We start from the raw sequence: 20,320 nt of genomic DNA, 5'->3' as shown, positions 1-20,320 counted from the left end.
AAGAAAATAACATGATTGCTCAACAGGCTCAAGGGATGGCTCAAGGAACCTCAGCACATTGTAAAGAGCCAGCCTAGCTCTCACAGGATTTGCAGTGACAGTCTTTGGATGGGGAGCTTCCAATTTGTTTAACCAGACTGGCAAAATAACACTTTGCACAGTCCACAAAATGGGGCACATGGGCAGATTTTAGCTACCTTGCACTGCTGAGATATCAGGTAGCTGATAGATTGTTCTTGCTAGAAGTGTCCAGGGAGGAAAGTGTGCAAGACACTATTCATTTATTTAAAAATATTTAACAGGAAAGCTCCCAAGGAGATCAGATCTCATTTTAAGTTCTGCATCAGACAGCAAAACCAGGACGAATAAAACAGAGTATTGCAAACACAGAATAAAGATTAGTGTTTTAGAAAGCATGACTACGTCTGCATTGCCTTTCACCCTTTCACCCATCAGCACAGTCCTATGCTCAAACCCAGCCTTCTTTTCCTATCACACTGCTGGGACACAAAGTCAGAGCAAGCGTTGGCTAGACTGAGGAGATGTCTGTGCTGCGGACACTTTCATGCTCATGCTCCCACAGTGGTGGTGGGATCAGCCCCATGCCATCACTCCTATCCCTTCCCAGGAGGGCACGGAATGTGTATACCAAGTGCATGCATATGCTGGCATATGCAGCTGTGCTGCAGGTCAAGTTCAGCACGTACATGTGAGCTTGTCTAAGGGACAACTAACTATAATGACATAATTATTATCTGCATTTAGACAGGACTACAAACTCAGGTCAAGATAGGACTTCTCCATTCTCCAGCATACAAATACAGTGAAAACAGAACGCGCTGCTCCAAGGGCTTGCCCTCCAGTACAAGAGGAGTACAACCTGCTAAGTTAGAATGCAGGTACTGTCAACCACTCATAGGCACAAGGGCACAAGAACCTTCTTGGTGCAGTAATGGGGCAGTTTCAAGGATGTTTTCAAGAAGCTGCCGCTAGTGAGTGGGGCAGCGTGGGGAAGGCATAAAAATTGTCATTGGGAAATGTAGTAAGTGGACAAAAGAGGCTGAACCCCAATTGATGGGTAGATAGGTTCAACACAGTAATACTGAATGGAAGATGGGCAGCAGAGAACAGTTGGGAATGACAAGCCAAATGCCTGCTACCAAGGGTTGAAGAAGCACAGTGTTAGATATTATCCATTCTCATCATGCCTCAGCAGTGCGACAGATATTGAGAGCCTAATAAAATGAGAGGTTTTACATTGCTTGAAATTCAGAGGCATTTGGTAATTGGCTTTCTCAGACCCCTTTAAAATAACAGCCGGAATGGATTATAAATATGGTACTTGCTGGTGCAGCTTGTTAGTTCTATAAGGTTTAGGCAGCCAGCAGCATCTTCAGGGTGGGTGGGAAATCACCTTTTATTTTTTCCACAGGCTGTACATCAGCAGTTTCTGATTTTTAAAAAAGGAAAAAATGAACTTTGTTCAGTTTATAAAAACATTTTACTTTGTCACAGCAGGCACGCAGCAGCAATGTACCAATGAATTTACATACACTGAGCCTAACACATTTTATCCAGTTTTCTGTTTATCATGAAATGATGGAGCCATTTCTATACCTTCTCTCTCTCCCTGTGACTCCTTCTTGTGGCACTCACTACTCTGCCAAAAATGTAATCCTATCAGTGTGGAATGAAAAATTTGCTCAAAAATTTAAATACTGTTCAATTAGCAAGTTTAGACTACTTTCAGTATAGGCTTACTTTTGGTAAATTTTATGTACTTGCAGAACTGCCACTGTTCTTTTTGCAGTGTAATCTTAACTTCTTTGAAAATCTTGCTTATTTACTTCTGTTTACTGTGCTAAAACAGGCAGGTCTAACATGCTTGTTTACCAAAATTACAATCTATCTTGCAAGTGTTACCTCAGAAATTCTTTTTCTGCTTTGTCAGCTTTGCTGTACCTTTAAAGAAAGCTTTTCCCACTCACAGATATTATACCCTACTGAAGTTACCTTTTACATCAGTTTCATGAACATCTTGCAAGCCATTATGCAAAGCTCATTTCAGAATTGTTTTTTTTTAATTATTCCCACTATATCATCACCACCACCTAGCTTTTATATGGTATGTTTTATAAACATATCAAGAGTGGTTTATTTAGGTTTAAATCTGACCTCAAGCAGTGTAAGACACAGCTATGCTTACTATCAACTGAAGTACGAATCTCTTATTTTTTGCACTGCTGTGAAAAAACTAATTTAAAATCTCAAGAAGGCTAAATCAGCACAACTTTCTTCTGGAGATCAGCAGTAATTCTGACAGGAGCTACACAATATCAGTTATTTGAATAATATGCCCAACTTGCTAAATGTAAAGTATATTAAGGTCGGAGTATTGAAACACTTAATGTTAAGAAATGTTAAGAATTAGGCCTCCTTTACTGAGTCTTTAATTGCATTACTCCTCTCACGCTCCAGAAAGGAAATGGTACTGGGTATAGAGAGACATGCTGCTTGCAGTGCTCCAGCATTACATGTTGCCAATATTGAGATGCACATAAGGAATGAAGCAGTGAAAAGGGTGTCACAGTGACTGTTGAGCACTGCCCCACAGAACCATGCTCTTCAGTGTGTCTTGCCACAGCAGTCTTATAAAACGATGAATAATATTTTTTTTTTTTAATGTTCACAGACAGAAACCTGGCACCTGATTTACAGAAATGCTGCGTGCTCACAGTTGTAAGCTGTAGCTAAAATCTCTGGAGCTGTGGTCTGAATACCTAAAAATTCAAAGTATTCTTGAAAAATCAGATCCTGGATGTTCCTTGTCAGTCACCCCTAAACTGTTCTTAAGCTCTCTCAGATTCAGCTGTCCTTAGACAACATTGACTTAGTATTATTTCACTTCCCACAGGTATTGTTCAGATAAATTCACTGCTGTTTCTCAAGTGCTCATATGCAGCCTGGATACCCCTGCAGAAATTCACTGCAGGACGAGAATGCTACATCCAGGATCCAGCACTGAATGACAGAGAAAAAAAATATTGACTAACAGCATTCTCCAAAACAGGCATAGGTCCTAAAGGAGAGACAATGGCTGACAGAGGGATAGGGATTACAAGTAATATATTTTTACAGTCACAGATGAACCAAGTGACTACATCAATTTTGCAGTCTCAATTCTAGTATTTTCTAAATTTAAGTGTTCATCTTCACAATCTACAGTTAACAGAGGTTGTTATAAAGGTAATACAGACATAATATTAACACTAATTTGTAAAATTACACACCCTATTATGCGACTGCCCCCCCTGCATTGCATCCTCGTCAACATCTAGAGGCACAGCCCAGGTCTTTTCCTATCCTATATAAGCTCATAGAGAGGCTTCCAAAAGACAAAGCTGTTACCCTCTGTGCACTCAGAAAGCCGAAAATGTACTTTGCCACTGGGTTCTCACTAAGTGCTAGTAAAAAAAAATGTAGAGTTAGGCACCCAGGGTTGATTTCAAGCACTGCAAATGAGTCAGTTGGCATACACACGCTTATTTTTCTGTTGCTTGGGATTTGTCTAAAGCAAATCAAGAAAACAGTATTAAATCAATCCTGATGCCAGGATGAGTCTTCCTTTGAAACCCAAAGCCTACTCCAAAGCATGCCCTTTTCAAATTTTCTTAACACAACAGTTGAAAACTCTTCTAATAGGGTAAAGAGTGTTATCCACAAATACAGCAGGATTTTTTTTATTTTTTTCATTCTACTTGAGGCAAACTGCCAGCATGAAAATTTTCAGCTCAATTAATCAGGGTTTAGAAAAAATTAAAAACAATGGAAAAAAGTTTTTTAATGGCAAATGGTAATGAACTTATATTCCAGTAGAGCTTTCAATTTGTTCTGTAAGTATTCTACTACTGGGGCATAAACGTCTACGCTTCTAGCAATCCAAAATTCCAGTCTTAATAGGAAGAAGAAATTCTAGTGCAGGGAACAGACACTGCACTGGGAATTAGGATATACAGATTTTGGTTTTTGTCCTACTGCTAATCTGCTCTTGTGGTTTAAAGCAAATCCTTACTTCATCTTTTTCTCTGCACTTCTCTGTCTTTTCTGGTTAGGTTTTAAGCTCTTCAGGATGAAGACCATCTCTGTACTAATTTTTCCATACCAACACTCACAGTGGTCCCCCTGCAGATCCCATAGGTGTCACCAGAATATATGCATTAAATTACAGCAACATTTCTTTTTCATTTCTGATTTTAAATATTCTGCTAACAATGAACAAGTTAAATGTAATATACTGCTTTCCACTAGCTACGTTCCCTACAATTTCTGCTGGTAATAAATACTTTGTTTGCAGTATTATTTTTGCCTATTCCCATCTCTGGAACAGAACATCATCTTATGGAACGCTGCATAGAGGAGTGTGACGTGTTTCCAACTAATGCAAGACAACAGCACACTGAGCCTTGCCTGCCTGAGCACCAGGTATCCTACAGTTACTCTTAAATTTTAAGATATTGCAGAACCACTGCAGTTCTCCTGTGCAATGGGTTAACTCTGAAAGGGCACCAAATGGTAAGCACATCTCAGAGGCAACAGAAAAAAAGAAAACATTTATATTGGGTATTAAGCTTGGGCACATAGAAAAGTCACCCAAGGGTGGAGGAGCTGGCAGTTTGCTCTACTTTCTAAGCACTGCAGATAAATGTTAGTACACATCATTGAGCTTTAGGTCACCCTGTGATTCCTCAGCCACAAGTTGTCACAGAGTCCTGGCTCAATGACATTTAGCATTGTTTCCTACTGAGTAAGGCCCACACTGTTGTATCTTTAACGTGCTAGAGCAATGTAGATGGACAGAGTTATAGCTGTAATGAAGCATTTATATTTCAGGAAGAAATATATTTGTAGATTCAGTTCATACCTGCTCCGGGGGAGGAAGGTTCAAACATACTAGATGTATCACTGCATGTGTTGGAAGCTTGCTCTGAGAGCTTCTTCTTTGCACTTCCATCTGCAGACTTATGTGACTTCTTTTTATTCTTCACCAAAATTTTGTACATTAAATCCATAGGGCTTGGAAGAGGAACCCCAGCTTCAAGCTTGTAGAAAAAGGAAGAAAAAATTTTTACAATAAAAAAAATGAGGTTATGGCAATTTCTGAGGGCCCACATCCTGCAAGATAATTTTGTAACCTCTATACGCCCTATTAAAATGAAATGCATTTTGCACAAGAAGTAACCTCAACACAAATGAAACAGGGCTACAAAGGGCATTTAAGAAGAAAAGAAAAATGCTTTATGAAACGTCTACAGCAATAATCAAAATAAGTATTAGTTCAAATATGAAAGCCTACATTATAAAATGGCAGCTATGAGAATCAATTGCATTTAGAAGATTACAATTCCCTGTATCAGAACAATCTCTGCATTGGAAATTATATGATTAAGTCACCAACAGCTCATGTTTAAACCCCTCCCTTCGCCTCTGTTTTGAAAGGTCATATATGAAGAATGACACAGGACTGAAAAAAATAAAAATTCACACAGATATTTGTGATCTGATAAATACCAAACCATATTACCGGGTATTTTTCCAAAGGATCCATAAGCAATGCATCTCCAAATATTAATCTGCAGTACTCTGCCATTTTTGCCTGTTGTTTGGGGCTAAAGGGGAGAAAAGAAAGAAGTAAGTTCTACTAATGCTACAGAGTGAAAGCAGCAGTAATGGAATATCTAATATGCCTAAACTAGATGTAATTTCCTGATGCAATTGCTGTGAATTTTTCAGAGACCTAGATATATGACGCAATTATTCTGATTCCTCTGATAGAGTTTATCAAAAGGATCACACATAAAGTAAAGGCACTAGTCAATTGAATAAGTTAACTGAACTTTTAACATCGAGATGTATTTTCCCATCTTAGTAGAAAAATAAAATAAAATGAGGCTGTCAGTTCTTACCTTTAGGGAAATACTTGTTACATGAATTTGCCTCTTTCAGGCCACATTTTGTATTCAAAGTTTAAATATTTCTCTCCTTACGTCACTTCATGCACATGCCTGGCATTCTTCTCTCACACACACCCTGACCCCATATGGATTTTGTTTTCTCTTTTTGTCATACCTCACCTAAGGCATAAACCCCAAAACAGTCACTTAGAAAGCACTCTCCTGTGCAGGTGTGTCTTAAATTTCCCAAGCCAAGGGCACCTATCACCTCATTCAGCATGTCTGTAGAGCACAGGCATACAGAAGAAGGGGCAGAAGACATTTCCTGGGTCTCAAAACCAGCAAAGTTATAGGCACTGGCAGAGAAGCAGCTAGTTTTACTGCAGACTTCTAAAGTATGGTTAATAGTACTGCAGATTTTCTGCTAAAATGCAGCTCACTTTCCCCCCATTTGTTAGCCCGTGTGAGGTGGGTGCTGTGACAGCCCATGCAGCCACAGCCCTGCCTGGAGCTGCAGCTGCACCTCCGCACTGCGCTCCACGACAAAGCACTAACCCACCCGCAGGCCTCCTGGGCTGGCTTTGCACCAAGGGCTTGCACTGCTCTCGCCAGCTCACTCCGAAGTATTTCTCCTGACATACCCTCACTGGCAGAAGTCACAGCGTAGATGTAATTGTGCTACTGCTATGATGTATGATGTCAATTTGGTGAATTGCTCTAAGTGCTGGTATAACCACATTTTGTATGCATATAATCACATACTGCATGCATGTTATGTGTATATGACTGGGACCAACATACCAGGACAGCCGCCTTAGTGGGGATCTGGATGTAACAACAAGCTGCTAGGTGGAGCTGCTCAATGATCATTATAGCTTTTTGGGGTAGAGTGGTCAGATTTCTTCTTTTCATTTTTTAAAATTTTAATTAAAATCAGGTAGAGTGTCAAATTTTACCACAGTAAATTACTTCAGTTGTTCTCATGACATCCTCTGGAAGTAAATTGATTCTCAGTAAACTCTACTTATAATCAATTTTCCCCACGTGCAACCAAAGAATAAGTCTGGCCTATCAGTGATGGGAGTTTCAGGACTGACGATAGGTTATACTGTTCAGAAATATTACTCAAATCATCTTAAAATGCAGCTCAGTGCTATAGTCACCCTCTTTCTAATTTTAGAAGACTGTGTATTTTTGTTATATGTGCCTGTCTAAAATTTGTAACATCAGAGGTTAAGTATCTTTAAAAGTTTCCTTTTTTGATACTCTGTTGAGAAGTCTCAATTAAAGGACGGGTTTATATTGCTTAATATAACTTCCTCAACCACTGTTAATTATCATCTGCATATCAGGGATGATACATGAGTGGTATAAGCAGTTATGTTTCCATGGAGCTATTTTTCATGACAAAATAGAGCTGGGTATGTCGGAAAAAAGGAGCGCTCATTTTTCTCTTGCAAACGGAGTACAACCACCACTGTGTTTAGTTTGTCATTAGCTACCAGCTGAGGACCTGGCACTGCAGCTCCTCCTGGGGTCAGCCAGGCCAAACCAGAGCTGAGATAAAGGCTGGGTGGTATTTGAAACAGAAAATGTAATCTCCCTAAGATCAGCATTCTGGATGTCCCTTGAAGCAGATACGGGGTGAATCGGTCATTAGCTCAGTCACTAACAAAATATATTGCGAGGAGGCTTTAAATTATTCCACAAAGCTATGCAAGTGCTGCACGCAGTTTAAATCACTACAGCATTTCATTAATGCTTTCTTTTGCATGCAGCCAATTCTGCAAAAAAACTAAAAGCCACTTTTAGCTGAAGATGGGAAATTAAGATGAAGACAAGCAAGGCAGTGGAACTAAGAACCCACAAGGGAGAAGATGATGGGAAGAATAGATCAGGCTACAACAGTGTGCTAGCTATTTCTAACCACCAGCTACTAAGGAAAATAAAGGCACCTCACACTAGTAAGCAAGCAGACTGGGTATTTCTATAGGTCTAGGGGTCATTATAGTGAATTTTAATTTTGTCTGTTCCACCCATGTATATTTTCAATAGATCTATGTTTTAGAACCCAGAAAGTTCAAACGACATCTCCTTGAGTCAAAAGAGCACAATTATTGAAATTGGAGTAATTAGATGTGATATCAGCACATTTTTAAATGGACACATCAACTCCAAACAGAACTCTTGATAGGAATAATATTTAAAAAAAAAAAAGAAAAGCAAGAGTAATATCTAATAAATTTCAAACTATCACCAGAGCTAGAACAAATTATTCTGATCTTCTATGTTTAATTACATGATTACCTCACAGCATAGTGAGAACTTTAATTTTTGCAAAAGAGAAAAATGTAAAATGTAATGCAACTTTATTTTGGTTTGGCATATAAATTTCAATGTCACTGTATCCCGGAGGCAGAAAGAAGGAAAGGAAAATGCTGTGAAAAACTGATGTTTTTTAATACTATTAAAAAAATAATCTTACAGTAGTAGACATGGCCAAAGGGTTTTTTGTGTTCTCTCTCCCTCATATTGTTTCAAGAGATAAATCAATAGTAATAGCATAGACTAGTATTACTATTATAGTATTCCAAAAGTTCAGATATCAGTCTCTTTTTCTTTTCCCTTCTTTGAAATATATTACCTAGTCCAACAGATTGATATACCGACTATTCTACGTCAACATATTTCCTTCCCCATTTGTGTTATGAAACGAAAAGGCAGGTATTTCCTGGTCCACATCTACTGTCATTGGAAATTCTCTCAGCATTCACGTATTGTAATGAAAATTGATTGCCTGAAAAGAGCTGACTTATCTGCTTTATGATTTTCACTATGCATACATTGACGGGTAGCACATAGACTAATCATACGTGCCCCTAAAATGTGTCAGAGCAAGCGAAGATAAAGTGGGAACATGATATTGGAGATATGGAAATATAAAGAATATTAACAAATGTTCTCATTACCATTACTGTATTGCTTGTACTTTATTTTACTGTGTTTGTATTATGCCTATTATGAAGGTCAGTCGCAAAGGCTCTTTGGCACTACTGTACGACTACTGCTCCTAACATCATATTATTATCAATTCTGCAGAGATACCTCCTCTGCATAAGACAGACACAGATGCTTCCCAGAAGAGCCTAAAATAATTTAAAGTGTAGAAAGAAAAAGTGATAAAAATCCTGTTAATATTTGAAATAACAATTCCAGCAAGAAACCAGCAACATGAATAACTGTAATTAAATTTAATCTTGGAAGCAATCTTCTATGGATACTGCTCAAGGATCACTTAACCTTTTTGCTATGTCATCAGTGCATTTCTAATTATAGAGTGTCTGCTTTCAGATTTGCAGATTGCTTATCTTCTTGCAAGCCCAGTTTCAAACGTCAAGGTCTCCTTGAGGTCTTTTCAACATTTTCAGGGCACTTTTCTATTTTTTGATAGAACCACAGCTTTTCTTAGTACTGGTTTTTTTTTTCAGTGTGCATGTTTTGACTTAAATATAAATGATGACATACAAAGTATTATATATATTCTAGAAGTTATATGCTTGCTGCTTCTTCTAAACTTTTCGTTACCTAAAAGAATGAATATACTACATAGTGGAATTACAGTAATGGAAAAGAAAATACTTCACATACTATAAAGATATTAGAGAGGAGGCCCTCTAGGTAAATCATTGAAAGAAAGCAAAATGAGATGACTACCACTGTGTGCTAATAAGTGATTTGTTCCCCAGGTGGACAAAAAGTGTTAAAAATATTCTCTTGAAAAGGAGCCAGAAGGAAGAAAAGTTGCATTTTAAGTCCAGTGGTGATTAATACTGTTGTATCTATGGTGGTGATGTAAACCTTATTTACCTCTGATTATTGCAGTGTGTTTAAAAGCCATGAATACAGAACACAAGCTAAAATCATATTTCTGTTTAAGCCAATGTCAACATTTCTACTGATCTGTATGGGACCAGCATTTCACACATGAATACTGACTCTTGTAAACTTGAAAAGCAGAAGAAAAATTTGGTGACCTAAAAGTAGGAATTGATGTCATAAGATTTGTTTGGCAGCAATTCTATGAAAACACTTAGCATTTTTTGTTAATACTTTGGGCAAAGTTAATCTTTAAGATCTATGAGGAAAACAACATTCCAAGTAAATGAAAAGACAAAAGGAGTATTCCATGAAATTAGGTGAAGGTTTCTGTGAGTGGCATGACTAATTGCAGATTTCTCTAGCAACTAGTGAAGAAATGAAGGGATAATTGTAGCAGTTGGTAAAATAACTAGAAATTATTTTCAGCCAAAGCAAAATTAGAAATCATACACATTAAGCCTGATGATTTACCACAGCACAAAATAATAAATAGCAATAAAGCCTCAGAAAGAGAAAACACTTCATATTGTTTTTGCAGACTTGCTCTGCTAAAAACCTATGTCACAGCAATGCACAAAAAAGGACATCAAATAATACACTTAGGGATAATACATTATTCCATGACTGTAGGTTTTGGGTGAGAACGGTCCAATGGTTTCTGTGGGGCAAACTGCAAAGACAAGATTAATGCAGCGGTTCTGTTCTTTTTTTGACTTATTTCCGCAGTATCACACCACCTTTAATTTTAACAGCATTTCATCTTACAGTTTTAAAGCCACTTTTGTACATAACTTGCATCTGACAGGAGTTTATTTTATACTTCTTTTTTTTTAATTCTTTTCTTTCCTAAAATAGAACAGATCACCCTGGAATAGTTGAAGATTTAAGTCTTAATGACTTTAAAGGAAGAAAAATGTAACCCTTCTGGTTAAAGTTGGACGTCGCTTTTTCTCTGCCTTATAGTAACACAGTGAATGTATATTTTAACAAATACAGAAGAATGAATACAAAATATAATACATTGAAGAATGATGGTTGAGATCTTTTCTAAAGACCAGAGGTTGCATTTGGAAGTACTGAGAAAAGCATTTTGGGTTAAAACCTGCAGGAGCAGGTAAGCACAAGCAAGGCCAAAGTGATACAGCCTACAGGAAAAATAAAGGAGTGAGTGATCAATTAGAGAAAGAAATTAAAGACAATATCTGTGTGGTCTTTCAGAGGAAGACAGAACTAACAGGATTTAATAGGTAGCTGTTTGAATCACAACCGTGTGACCTTTAAACATTGCAGAGCAAGCACACATTTGCCCACAAAGAGCACTATAAATTGACACTGTAAGGTATACAGGTAGGTAGGTGAGCTCTCAGATTTAAAATTTTTCTACCCACATAATTTTTCGTCAGTATTGTCAACATCTGTTCTTAAAAAACATTCTTACATAGCTTCTTCTACCAGTTCCTTCCCTAATAATAAGAATGCTCTTCCTAAAACAATGGAAAAGCAGTTGGCCCTCACCCTTTTCCTCTTCAAGAAACAAAAGTGCCAACATCTTTTCTGATTTGTGTGAAATCAACTGCTCCAAAGATTACTTTTTATTTCACATTAAAATTAAAAAATGTTTCAGTCCAAACTGGCACCAGAATTGTTGAAAATGTTTTCACAGAAGAAAACAAAAGGGGAAAAGGCAATTGAAGTTAAAGCACATGCTATGTATCAATGTCACCCCATTTTGAACCATGTGGTCTCTACATTCAAAACCAAAGTTAACTTAAAAAAGGAAAAATCAGAACTAAAACAACAATAACAAAGATTAAAAAAATAGGTCACTGGGACAAATTTAGAAGCATTCTCATTTATTTTTTCTTTCCTTACACAGAAAAATGGTCCTTTCTTTGTAACTATATAAGCAGAAAACAGCTTAGGCAAACTGGTGGGTTTTGGCAGAAACAGAACAGTTCCTGACCATCCATGCCACATATTTTGCAATCCTAGCTAGTCTATGGTTCTGGCCTCTACTCCTAACCCATGAGAAACAGACCAATTCTGTGCACAGAATAAGCTTACAGTACAGAATAGGGTCAGAAGCAGGTGAAATATTGCTTCTTTTTCTTTGATGAAGTACTACTACACTCCAGCAGGACATCCTGAGACTGTAACATTAACACAATTTGCCTCACAATTATTGCAACTTTCTCTTTCAAACAAGAGGTTTTAATTCAGGAAGGTTTTTAAGAACATGCCCTATTCATTAAGATCATCTTAGTTACTTAGGCTGATAGTTTTCTTGAGGTAAGAGCTGTTGATCATGTCATATTACAAAACTGCCAAAAGTGCATACATAATTGTGTGCTTAGACCTTATAAAAATATAACACCATAATGGAAAACATGGTAATTACTTACGAATCCACATGATTTTCAAAGGAAAGGAGGATTGGAAAGGGCGAAGTCTTAAATGCACATTCAGCAATCGCTTCTATTACTTCCTAAAGAAGCAAAATGCATACAGTTACACATTTATGTCTCTAAAGAAACAGCGTTTTGGTCTTTGAAGACAGAAAAGACCAAAAGAGGTCTGAAATCATACCCAAACTGCCTGAAATCAGACTTTCCATTCTAAACATCCCAGAAAGCTCTGGATATGATTTTGCAGCAACCAGATTTTTCAACCTGAACTGTAATCAAATCTCTAAAACGTCTGATAAGCCTCAAGCACCACATTTCTCAAGAAATTACTTATGTCTGCCTAAATCAATAGTTTAAATGTAAACCTTCATCTTTGTGTGGAGTTGTTCCATGCCTGAAGCTATGACTTCCATAAACTATTTTGCATAATAATAAATATGCTCTGACAAATGCATATCATCAGCACAAGCACGTATTCATAAAATCCTTAGTTACTCTGACTCACATGGTTTAGCTCCCTTTTTTTTTTGATGAAAGAAAACCCTTTAAGGCAAAAGAAAGAAAAAAGAAAAAAGGAAAAAACATTACTCATTAAAACAGTTGGCTGTGTAGAAGTTTCCTTTCAGCTCTGATGGAAAATGGCAACTGTAAATCTAGCAGAGGAATCATTTGATAACACTAATTTTAGTGGGGCGTGCAATATAGTAATGCACTCCCCATTACAAACTATTCAATGTTTCCCTATTGGAACAATAGGGAATAGTTCTTTTTTCAAAAGACCTGGAAAAACACCAAAGACTTTCCATATGCATTGCTGTCAAACTCTGGAGTTTATAAGAACCTCAAACTCTAGAGTCTGTAAGAACCCATAAGCCTGCTCCCTCCCAAATCATAAGGATAACTAAAACCTAGAAGATTTACTTATTTTAAACAAGCCTTCTCTGGGGATTCCTTTTGTTCATTTTCTGTACTTTTAAAGGCTCAGCTGAGAAGCTTAACAGTAAGAAATCAAACTCCTAAACTGAAAGCTGAGCTTCTGATACATTGTTCTGATGTTGGGTTGCAGAATCAAGGGCTGGAAGGAAAACACAAGCCATCTCAAGATTTGCTGACATGAACTAGGATACAAACAAAATTTACAGTCTTGATGTAAGAAAAACCCCACAGCTCGTGCACAAATTGTTGTAGTAACTCTTACGAGAAACTAGTGCTTTCAGCTCACACAGGCGGTGAATGACTACATTTAATAAACTGCAATCACCAAATATTTAAATGCTTCACATATCACTAACCCTTCCTGTGCTTCAACTAAGACCACTTCTAGTCTTTAAAGAAAGCAGAAAGGCAAAACATTTATCAGAAGAAAAGTAAATGTTGCAGAAGGCTGGGTGAAGGGAGGTAGTAAGCCGAAGTTTCATAGCAGTGGTTCTCCCATGGGGGAACGCACGATGGATTCCCACTGTGCACTTCCCTTCCAGCTCCAGTAAATCACTAAATTGCTGGTACAACCTTAATGCTCTTCAGAAACCTGTGGGATTCTCAAAAGCATCTAAGACAATTTTGCTGTTACAAGGGAACAGCAGTGCTGAGAAACCAGTTACAAATATTGAGTCCTCCCATCCTGATGATCTCCACCCAGATTATTAGCACTGGCTTGGTCTTCATTCACCTTCTAACTCCCCCTGCCCTTGGTTATGGAGCGTCATATAGAGGTTGAGAACACCTGAGGCTGGACATAAGAGGTACTGCCAAAAGTGGTCCTGAGGCCTTTCTTGCTCCTATGCACTGCCCAAGCTGTGGAGTAAATCCATAAATTTATTTTCAGCTGCCTTCTCAACTGCAAAAAGGGATGAAATCTAGCATGCATGGGGAAAATAACCTGAAAGAGTAAAAGCAGGATTACACTGATAAAACCTGAGGATGAGAAGCTCAGGTATTGGTTCAGTGGAGAAACAGGTATACTGGTGATTCAGTCTTGCACTGCATTCAAATGTACATGCAAATGCTCTATGGTCAGAGAGGAACAACATGGTAAGTTCCACACTTCACTCCAGCTGCAGAATGACTTACTTGAAACAGGTCTCCAAGGTATATATGAAATACACAAACACAGATTCTTGGTTATGGCATGAAAAAGATGGTTGGTTCCCTACAAGATCTCACCTGGCAGCAGCTCACCATTTGCAGCTGAGAAAAATCTTACTGATTTCTGCATGTCATGAAGCAAGGTAAAAAAAAAACAAACAAAAAAACCCAACAAAACCCACAGCAACGTAAGGACAGGGAATATATATTGTTTCTCTCTCCGCAGTTCAGAAAGCCTACATGAGGCAGTGAAAACTGACAGACTGAACAGAAACATCATGTGCCACAGTCACGCCAAAAGCGTGAGCTGATAAATGGTTCAGGATTCAAGACCCAGTGATCACTCTGAATTGATTCACACACTTCTGACACATGATTTTACTATCGTTTTGCTCCTCCTCAGCCAAGCAGCATACTTTTGAGTGTTGAAGAGAAACCAGCAGTCGATACATTTTTACATTTGTCTGCATGGAGAAAAAAACTTGCTCTGAAGTGACAGATGAAATGTTCCTGAGCAGGTTTAAAATACCTTCCAATTTCTCTCCTGCAAACAGGATGCTTAGGGTTGAACATCTAAATAACCAGGAATAATCCTCATTCCTGCTAATGATCCTTTTAAGAACCGTATTACCTTTGTTTTACATTCCTGCTCATGACCAAAGGAGTTGAGAGCCATCTTCCCTAATTAAAGAACTTCCAGCAAACAAAACCTACGCCTATAAAAAAATTGGCTTCATATAAACATAACTGCAAAGCTAATAACAACTGTGCAAGAAATTTTTTTTTAATGTTTTCCTGTGATTAACTCAATCAGTGAAGAGTTAGAGAAAACAAATTGAAAAAAGAAAGGAATGTTCTGGAGCGAGAGCAATTCGGTGTGCTTTCTCTGTGGCAGTATTGGCTTTTTTTTTCTTTGAAAGGAAGGCACTAGAAGACACCCCCGCCCCCCCCCGCCCCAACCCAACAAGTCATACTTCAATGTGGGAGACATGCTTCAAAACTGTAGCTCATAGAGAAGCCATACCTAACACCAGTAACATAATGAAATTCAGTAATTAACATTTTTCCACATCTTGCACAGAGGTAAGTCTAGAAATGTATTTCCATGGTGAGTTAGTGTCTCAGATGAACAAGAATTATTTCTTGACACTTCAAAAATGATATCCTGATGTATCATTATAAGCTGTGCTGACTACCAATCTTAATACCATAGGAGAACACCTCCATCATGCTCCTCTAATATCTTGGACCAAAAACATCTTAAAGAAAACCAAGAAGAGAACAATTTAAAGGTTATGGCTAAGGGTATAGTATCTACCTTTTATTACAGAAAAAGGAAATGGAAGACAACATTCAGTGACGCAGATGGCATGTTTAGGGTTTGAATGGCACAAATATCCCCTTACAACCTCCAAAGATACTAGTTTTTCTTCTTCATCCCCCAATCCTTCAGATCTGACCCCAAGTCTCAGGGATAAGGATAACATTGCATACACCGTCATTCATTTTCTAAATGTGAATATAGTGCTGAGAGTCTGGATCCTGTGGATGGGGCCTGGTGTTCTGGGCATGAGTAGCCTATTCTCTGCTCATGGGAATTTAAAGGCTTGCAAATTGCAGAGATTTCCACAATAGCTGATGTTTCCTGCCTCAGTTCAACACTTTAGTCTCCCATTCCCACTTACCAGGCAGAGAAGAGAAAAACAGTATACTGACACATTGCTTACTGCTCTTCAAATCCTTGTGGCCTTCAATCTCAGCTGTCCTCCCTCCTGCATGCTATGGAGCTGTAACACAAACCTGTCCGTCCTCCCCATCCTCCTGAATCCAGGCGGATATGGCAGACCCATTTTACACTGTGTAAAACCACCCGTGATGGCAAAGCCTGGTCTTTCAGCCCTGGCTGTGGTCTACCCTGTTTCTCTCCCTGTGAGATTTGCTGCAGGGACATGCACAGCAATATGGACCTGGGCACTGAGCCCGGTCCTCAGGTGCCACAGACCATCATGCCATATAATCCTTTTTTCTCCAACTGCCATGATGACAAGAGTCTCTTACGGTGCAAGGTCCAAATACTGCAGCTCTTCTCTTCCAATGATTCTGCACGTTCTCTGAAAACTCCTCTTAAAACATCTATTCTCTTCCACCTAGCAATGATGTTCTAGCATGTATTTTACATGAAAGAAGCCACCCCAGCTAAAGCCAACTACACAAGGTATTGCTGTACCTTGAAGGATATTTCGGTTGTCATAGTGAATCCATGTGTAATGACTGGCTCTTCTTCAGCTGTTCGTCCTTTCCAGCAATCCAGCTCCACACAGCGGCAGCCTGACAAAAGCACTTGCCGATACATCTCCACCGATGAGTTACCGGCCAGCTGCCCAGCTGCAACAGCACAAGAACATGAAAAAAAGTAATATTTGGCCTCAGGAATAAATGCAAATAATCTAATAATAATTAGAATTAACAGCATTTTTTACCCTTGGCTGAAAGAAGTAACACTCAAAGGCATACAAAAAGTGTAAGAATGTAATGGAAATAACTTAGGCAGAGTCAAAGTTATGGTTTGGATTCTGCCCTTAGTTAACCTGCTCTGAGTGAACAGAAATAACCAAACTGAAACCAATTCAAAATCTTTTGATAGACAATATTGAATACATAAAATAAAACGGCTTAGTTCTAATAGACTTTTTTATCCTTTGACAAGTAATGTGAAATTCAGAGGTGATTCAGGACAGCAAGATCACATTTTCTTAAAACGTGCAATACAGTTTAGTACAAGGTAAAGCAAACCTGCACAGTCACTAACGGTACCATTACTAGTACTCAAGTCAATATTTAATACACATATCACTGCAATGAGTTGGTTAGTTAAATATCCTGATGTGATACTGCATTATGTAGGGAGAAATGTAATTAAACAATGAGTTTCCAACAATGACATAATAAAAATCTGAAAATAAACAGGGAAAACTCAGCTTTTTCCAAACTCAGGAAGTATCTTCCTCTGAACCTCCCCCCTCAAAAAAACCCCAAAAGAAACACAAACAAACAAAAAAAACACCAAATAACAAAAACCAAACCAACCACAAACCCAAACAACCCCCAAACTAACAAAGAAGTCCATTGTATTCAGTGAAGGCTATCCAGCCATGCTGTCTTCATCTGCTGCAACAGGTTTGATTCCAGTCACATGGATATAAATTTCTTGCAGTAGAGAGGTAAAGGGAATGGAAGAACAGCTCAGTCCTTATTTTAGATGTAAAGAAAATGGAAGCATTTTCCTGCTTTCTAGCAGACTTCCTGAGAAGACCTTCCTGGATTTCTTGAAGGGAACTTGCTTGCTTTTTAAGGAGGCAGTGAGTTTATATATGCTAAAGATTCTTCACTGATGGGGGACATAGAAATACTTCATCCAGACTGGCATCTAATATAATGCAGATTAATCCCCACTGTATTGTCTCTGTGGTTCTGTGTTTAGGTTTTATGCTGGGAACTACATATTTTGGGGGTTGCTTCACTAAATACCAGTCTGCTTTCTCTGTTTTTACTTTCTACTAAAAACTGTAACAGAAAACCCCTTCTATTTGAAAATTCCTGTTTACCATTTGTGTCTGATACATGAACTGGAGCAATCATAAATACTCAACAAGTTATTAACATGACTCCTGATGAAATCTGTAATATTTCTTATCTCCTGCTGGAACCAGTGGGAAATACAAATTGGTAACAGCAGAATTTGGCCAGTGCTGGATGTTTCTGGAAATTCAAATGGAGTCAGCAAAGTGACAACTTAGCTCTTTTTTTTTTTTTTTTTTTTTTACTTAACATTTTCCTGTATTTCCCCTTTGGTTATGGCAGATTATCTTCACTCACACAAAAGCCTTTTTGGTGATGTCCCAACATCTGGGATAAGCAGTGGCTCTTTTTCTTTTCAGGATGCAAACAAGCACAGACATGGATCAAGGTAAAAGAGCACACATTTCTGTATAGTCATCCCTAAGCATAAGCTTATAAAAACTTGGCTCTCATTATATGGATCTGCTGAACTCTGCTGCCTAAAAACCTTACATTTACTTAGAAAACTGTCGTCATGTTGTCTTTCTTTTCCCTCAAAGCATACTGAATTTGGATCAAGAAATTATTTTATGATTAACAAACTCTACTATACTTCCTGAGAGACTACTGGCTTACTATTGCTAGGCGTTTTGGAGTACAGGATCCTTAACCTTCAAAAGTGCTTAAGTAAATCGTGACATGCATCGCTTGCCATGACACTTCTCAACACTACCTTATTAATAAGGCTCAGACGTTTTGGAAGGATTCCTGCTAAGGATAAGAGGATATTCAACCTCCAAACCATTCAATCTTCAGAAAGACTCCCAGTCAGAGTGCAAACTGCTAGCAAATGTTTTAATAGTCTCAATAGCTTATTTTTCTGAAACACAGAATATTAGGAAAGTTCCCTTAAATGTTTTTTGCATATATTATTTATAAATTTTTGTTGTATGAGTCTCTATTTGCATCTATTCCAAACTATCCCTTTAATAGGTGCATTCTAAAATGTGCTAACACAGACACTAAAGGGAATACTTCCAGTATGATATTTTTAATATCCCGAGTTCAGATCAATTTTGTAATACTGGAAATTGAAAGCATTATGTATTCCCTTGTATAATGCATACAACATCTACAGTAATACCATTTTTATGGTAATATTTGTATTCCATCACCCTGTACTGGATAAAGAGAAAGAGATTTTGACAAAAGATGCTTTTCTAAAAAAATATAATCGGCCAAATCATACCTGACAGGACACTAAGCAAAATGAGCCTGTGCTAATTAATACAAGCTGAGAATATGACCCATGTTTCCCCATACAGATCAGTTCCACACTTCCACCCATGGCAGGGGGCTGAACTAGATGATCTTTAAGATCCCTTCCAACCCAAACCATTCTACGATTCTATGATAACTTTAAGCTGCTCATTTCTCAGGAAGTGCATCCTTGTTGGGTTCATTTCCAAATGAAAGTTGCAATACATGGACTTAAAATTTGGTTACCATTTAAAGATATGTATCCTCCCAAAACTAGGAGATATTTGCATCCAGGTATTTGGAATCACCTGACTCTCCACTACTCTAGAAACAGAGGCTTTTTCTGCCCCCTCATCCACCCATGGCACTAGCTTCTCCCAGCATGAAGTACTTGCACAAACATGAGTTGCTAAACCTCCTCTCTCCAGGCAAATCCTGGAAAAGCAATCAGTGCCCTGGGTCACACACTGTAGTTTGCAGCGTGCAAACTCAGAGCCCCATACAGCTGGGAGTCTGGCTCAGCACCAACAGAAGGTGCAGGTGGCTAAGTTTTTTTAGACACAGTACATTTATCTGAATTTATTTTCCTTCCAAGCCATTTCACCATGCCTAGGACAAGCGAGTTAGACCCTGCACTGTGACATATTCTGCTACTGCTTGTATGTAAGTCAAAATAAGGGTCTCACCCTATGGCTGTTATTTTTAACACTTTACATTGGACCAAAGCAGGACATGCAGTCAGGCTTGTTCCAGCCAGCAGCAGGAATACGCTTGCTGTCAGTCAGAACCTGCAACACTTGCATATACCAGGATGGCTGGGGCTGGCCAGCCTCTGAGTCTGCATTTCTGCTGAGCTGACAGCAGTGCCTGGGCAGCTCCCGCGCTGCAGCAGTCTATGTGAGGGACGCTATCCAGCATGAGGTGTGTGGAGTAACCCTCATCCTAGCTGTGGGATCCACTTGAGAACGACAAACTGTGCAACCACCTGAGGCTCTGCAAATGCAGTGAGGGAGTAGGGTCCATCAGTACTTACTTCAGAGAGCCCTTCCCTTGCTGCCGGCTCTTTGTATCTTTGTCTTACAGATTTCAGCTATTTGAAGATCTTCAAATGCTGCTATTGGAGTCAGAGAGGTTACCCAATCCTCAATACAGTTTTAAAGAGGAGGTTCTTAAAGAGGAGGT

General features: G+C 38.5%; 1 protein-coding gene across 3 annotated transcripts in view; it reads right to left on the bottom strand.

The window, feature by feature from the left end:
• Window positions 1–20,320, bottom strand: part of PLCB1 (phospholipase C beta 1) — a 408,255-nt gene that overhangs the window by 94,602 nt on the left and 293,333 nt on the right. For all 3 annotated transcript variants that reach the window (XM_080407721.1, XM_080407722.1, XM_080407723.1), the window contains 4 exons: window positions 16,548–16,705; window positions 12,233–12,315; window positions 5,582–5,666; window positions 4,922–5,099 (listed from right to left, as the gene is read on the bottom strand). In XM_080407721.1, coding sequence (XP_080263847.1) covers window positions 4,922–5,099; window positions 5,582–5,666; window positions 12,233–12,315; window positions 16,548–16,705 — 504 coding nt within the window. The remainder of the gene's footprint in view (window positions 1–4,921; window positions 5,100–5,581; window positions 5,667–12,232; window positions 12,316–16,547; window positions 16,706–20,320) is intronic.

Source organism: Falco punctatus (assembly GCF_963210335.1).
Source record: "Falco punctatus genome assembly, chromosome: 12".
Taxonomy (NCBI): domain Eukaryota; kingdom Metazoa; phylum Chordata; class Aves; order Falconiformes; family Falconidae; genus Falco; species Falco punctatus.
This window is presented reverse-complemented; position numbering and strand designations above follow the sequence as displayed.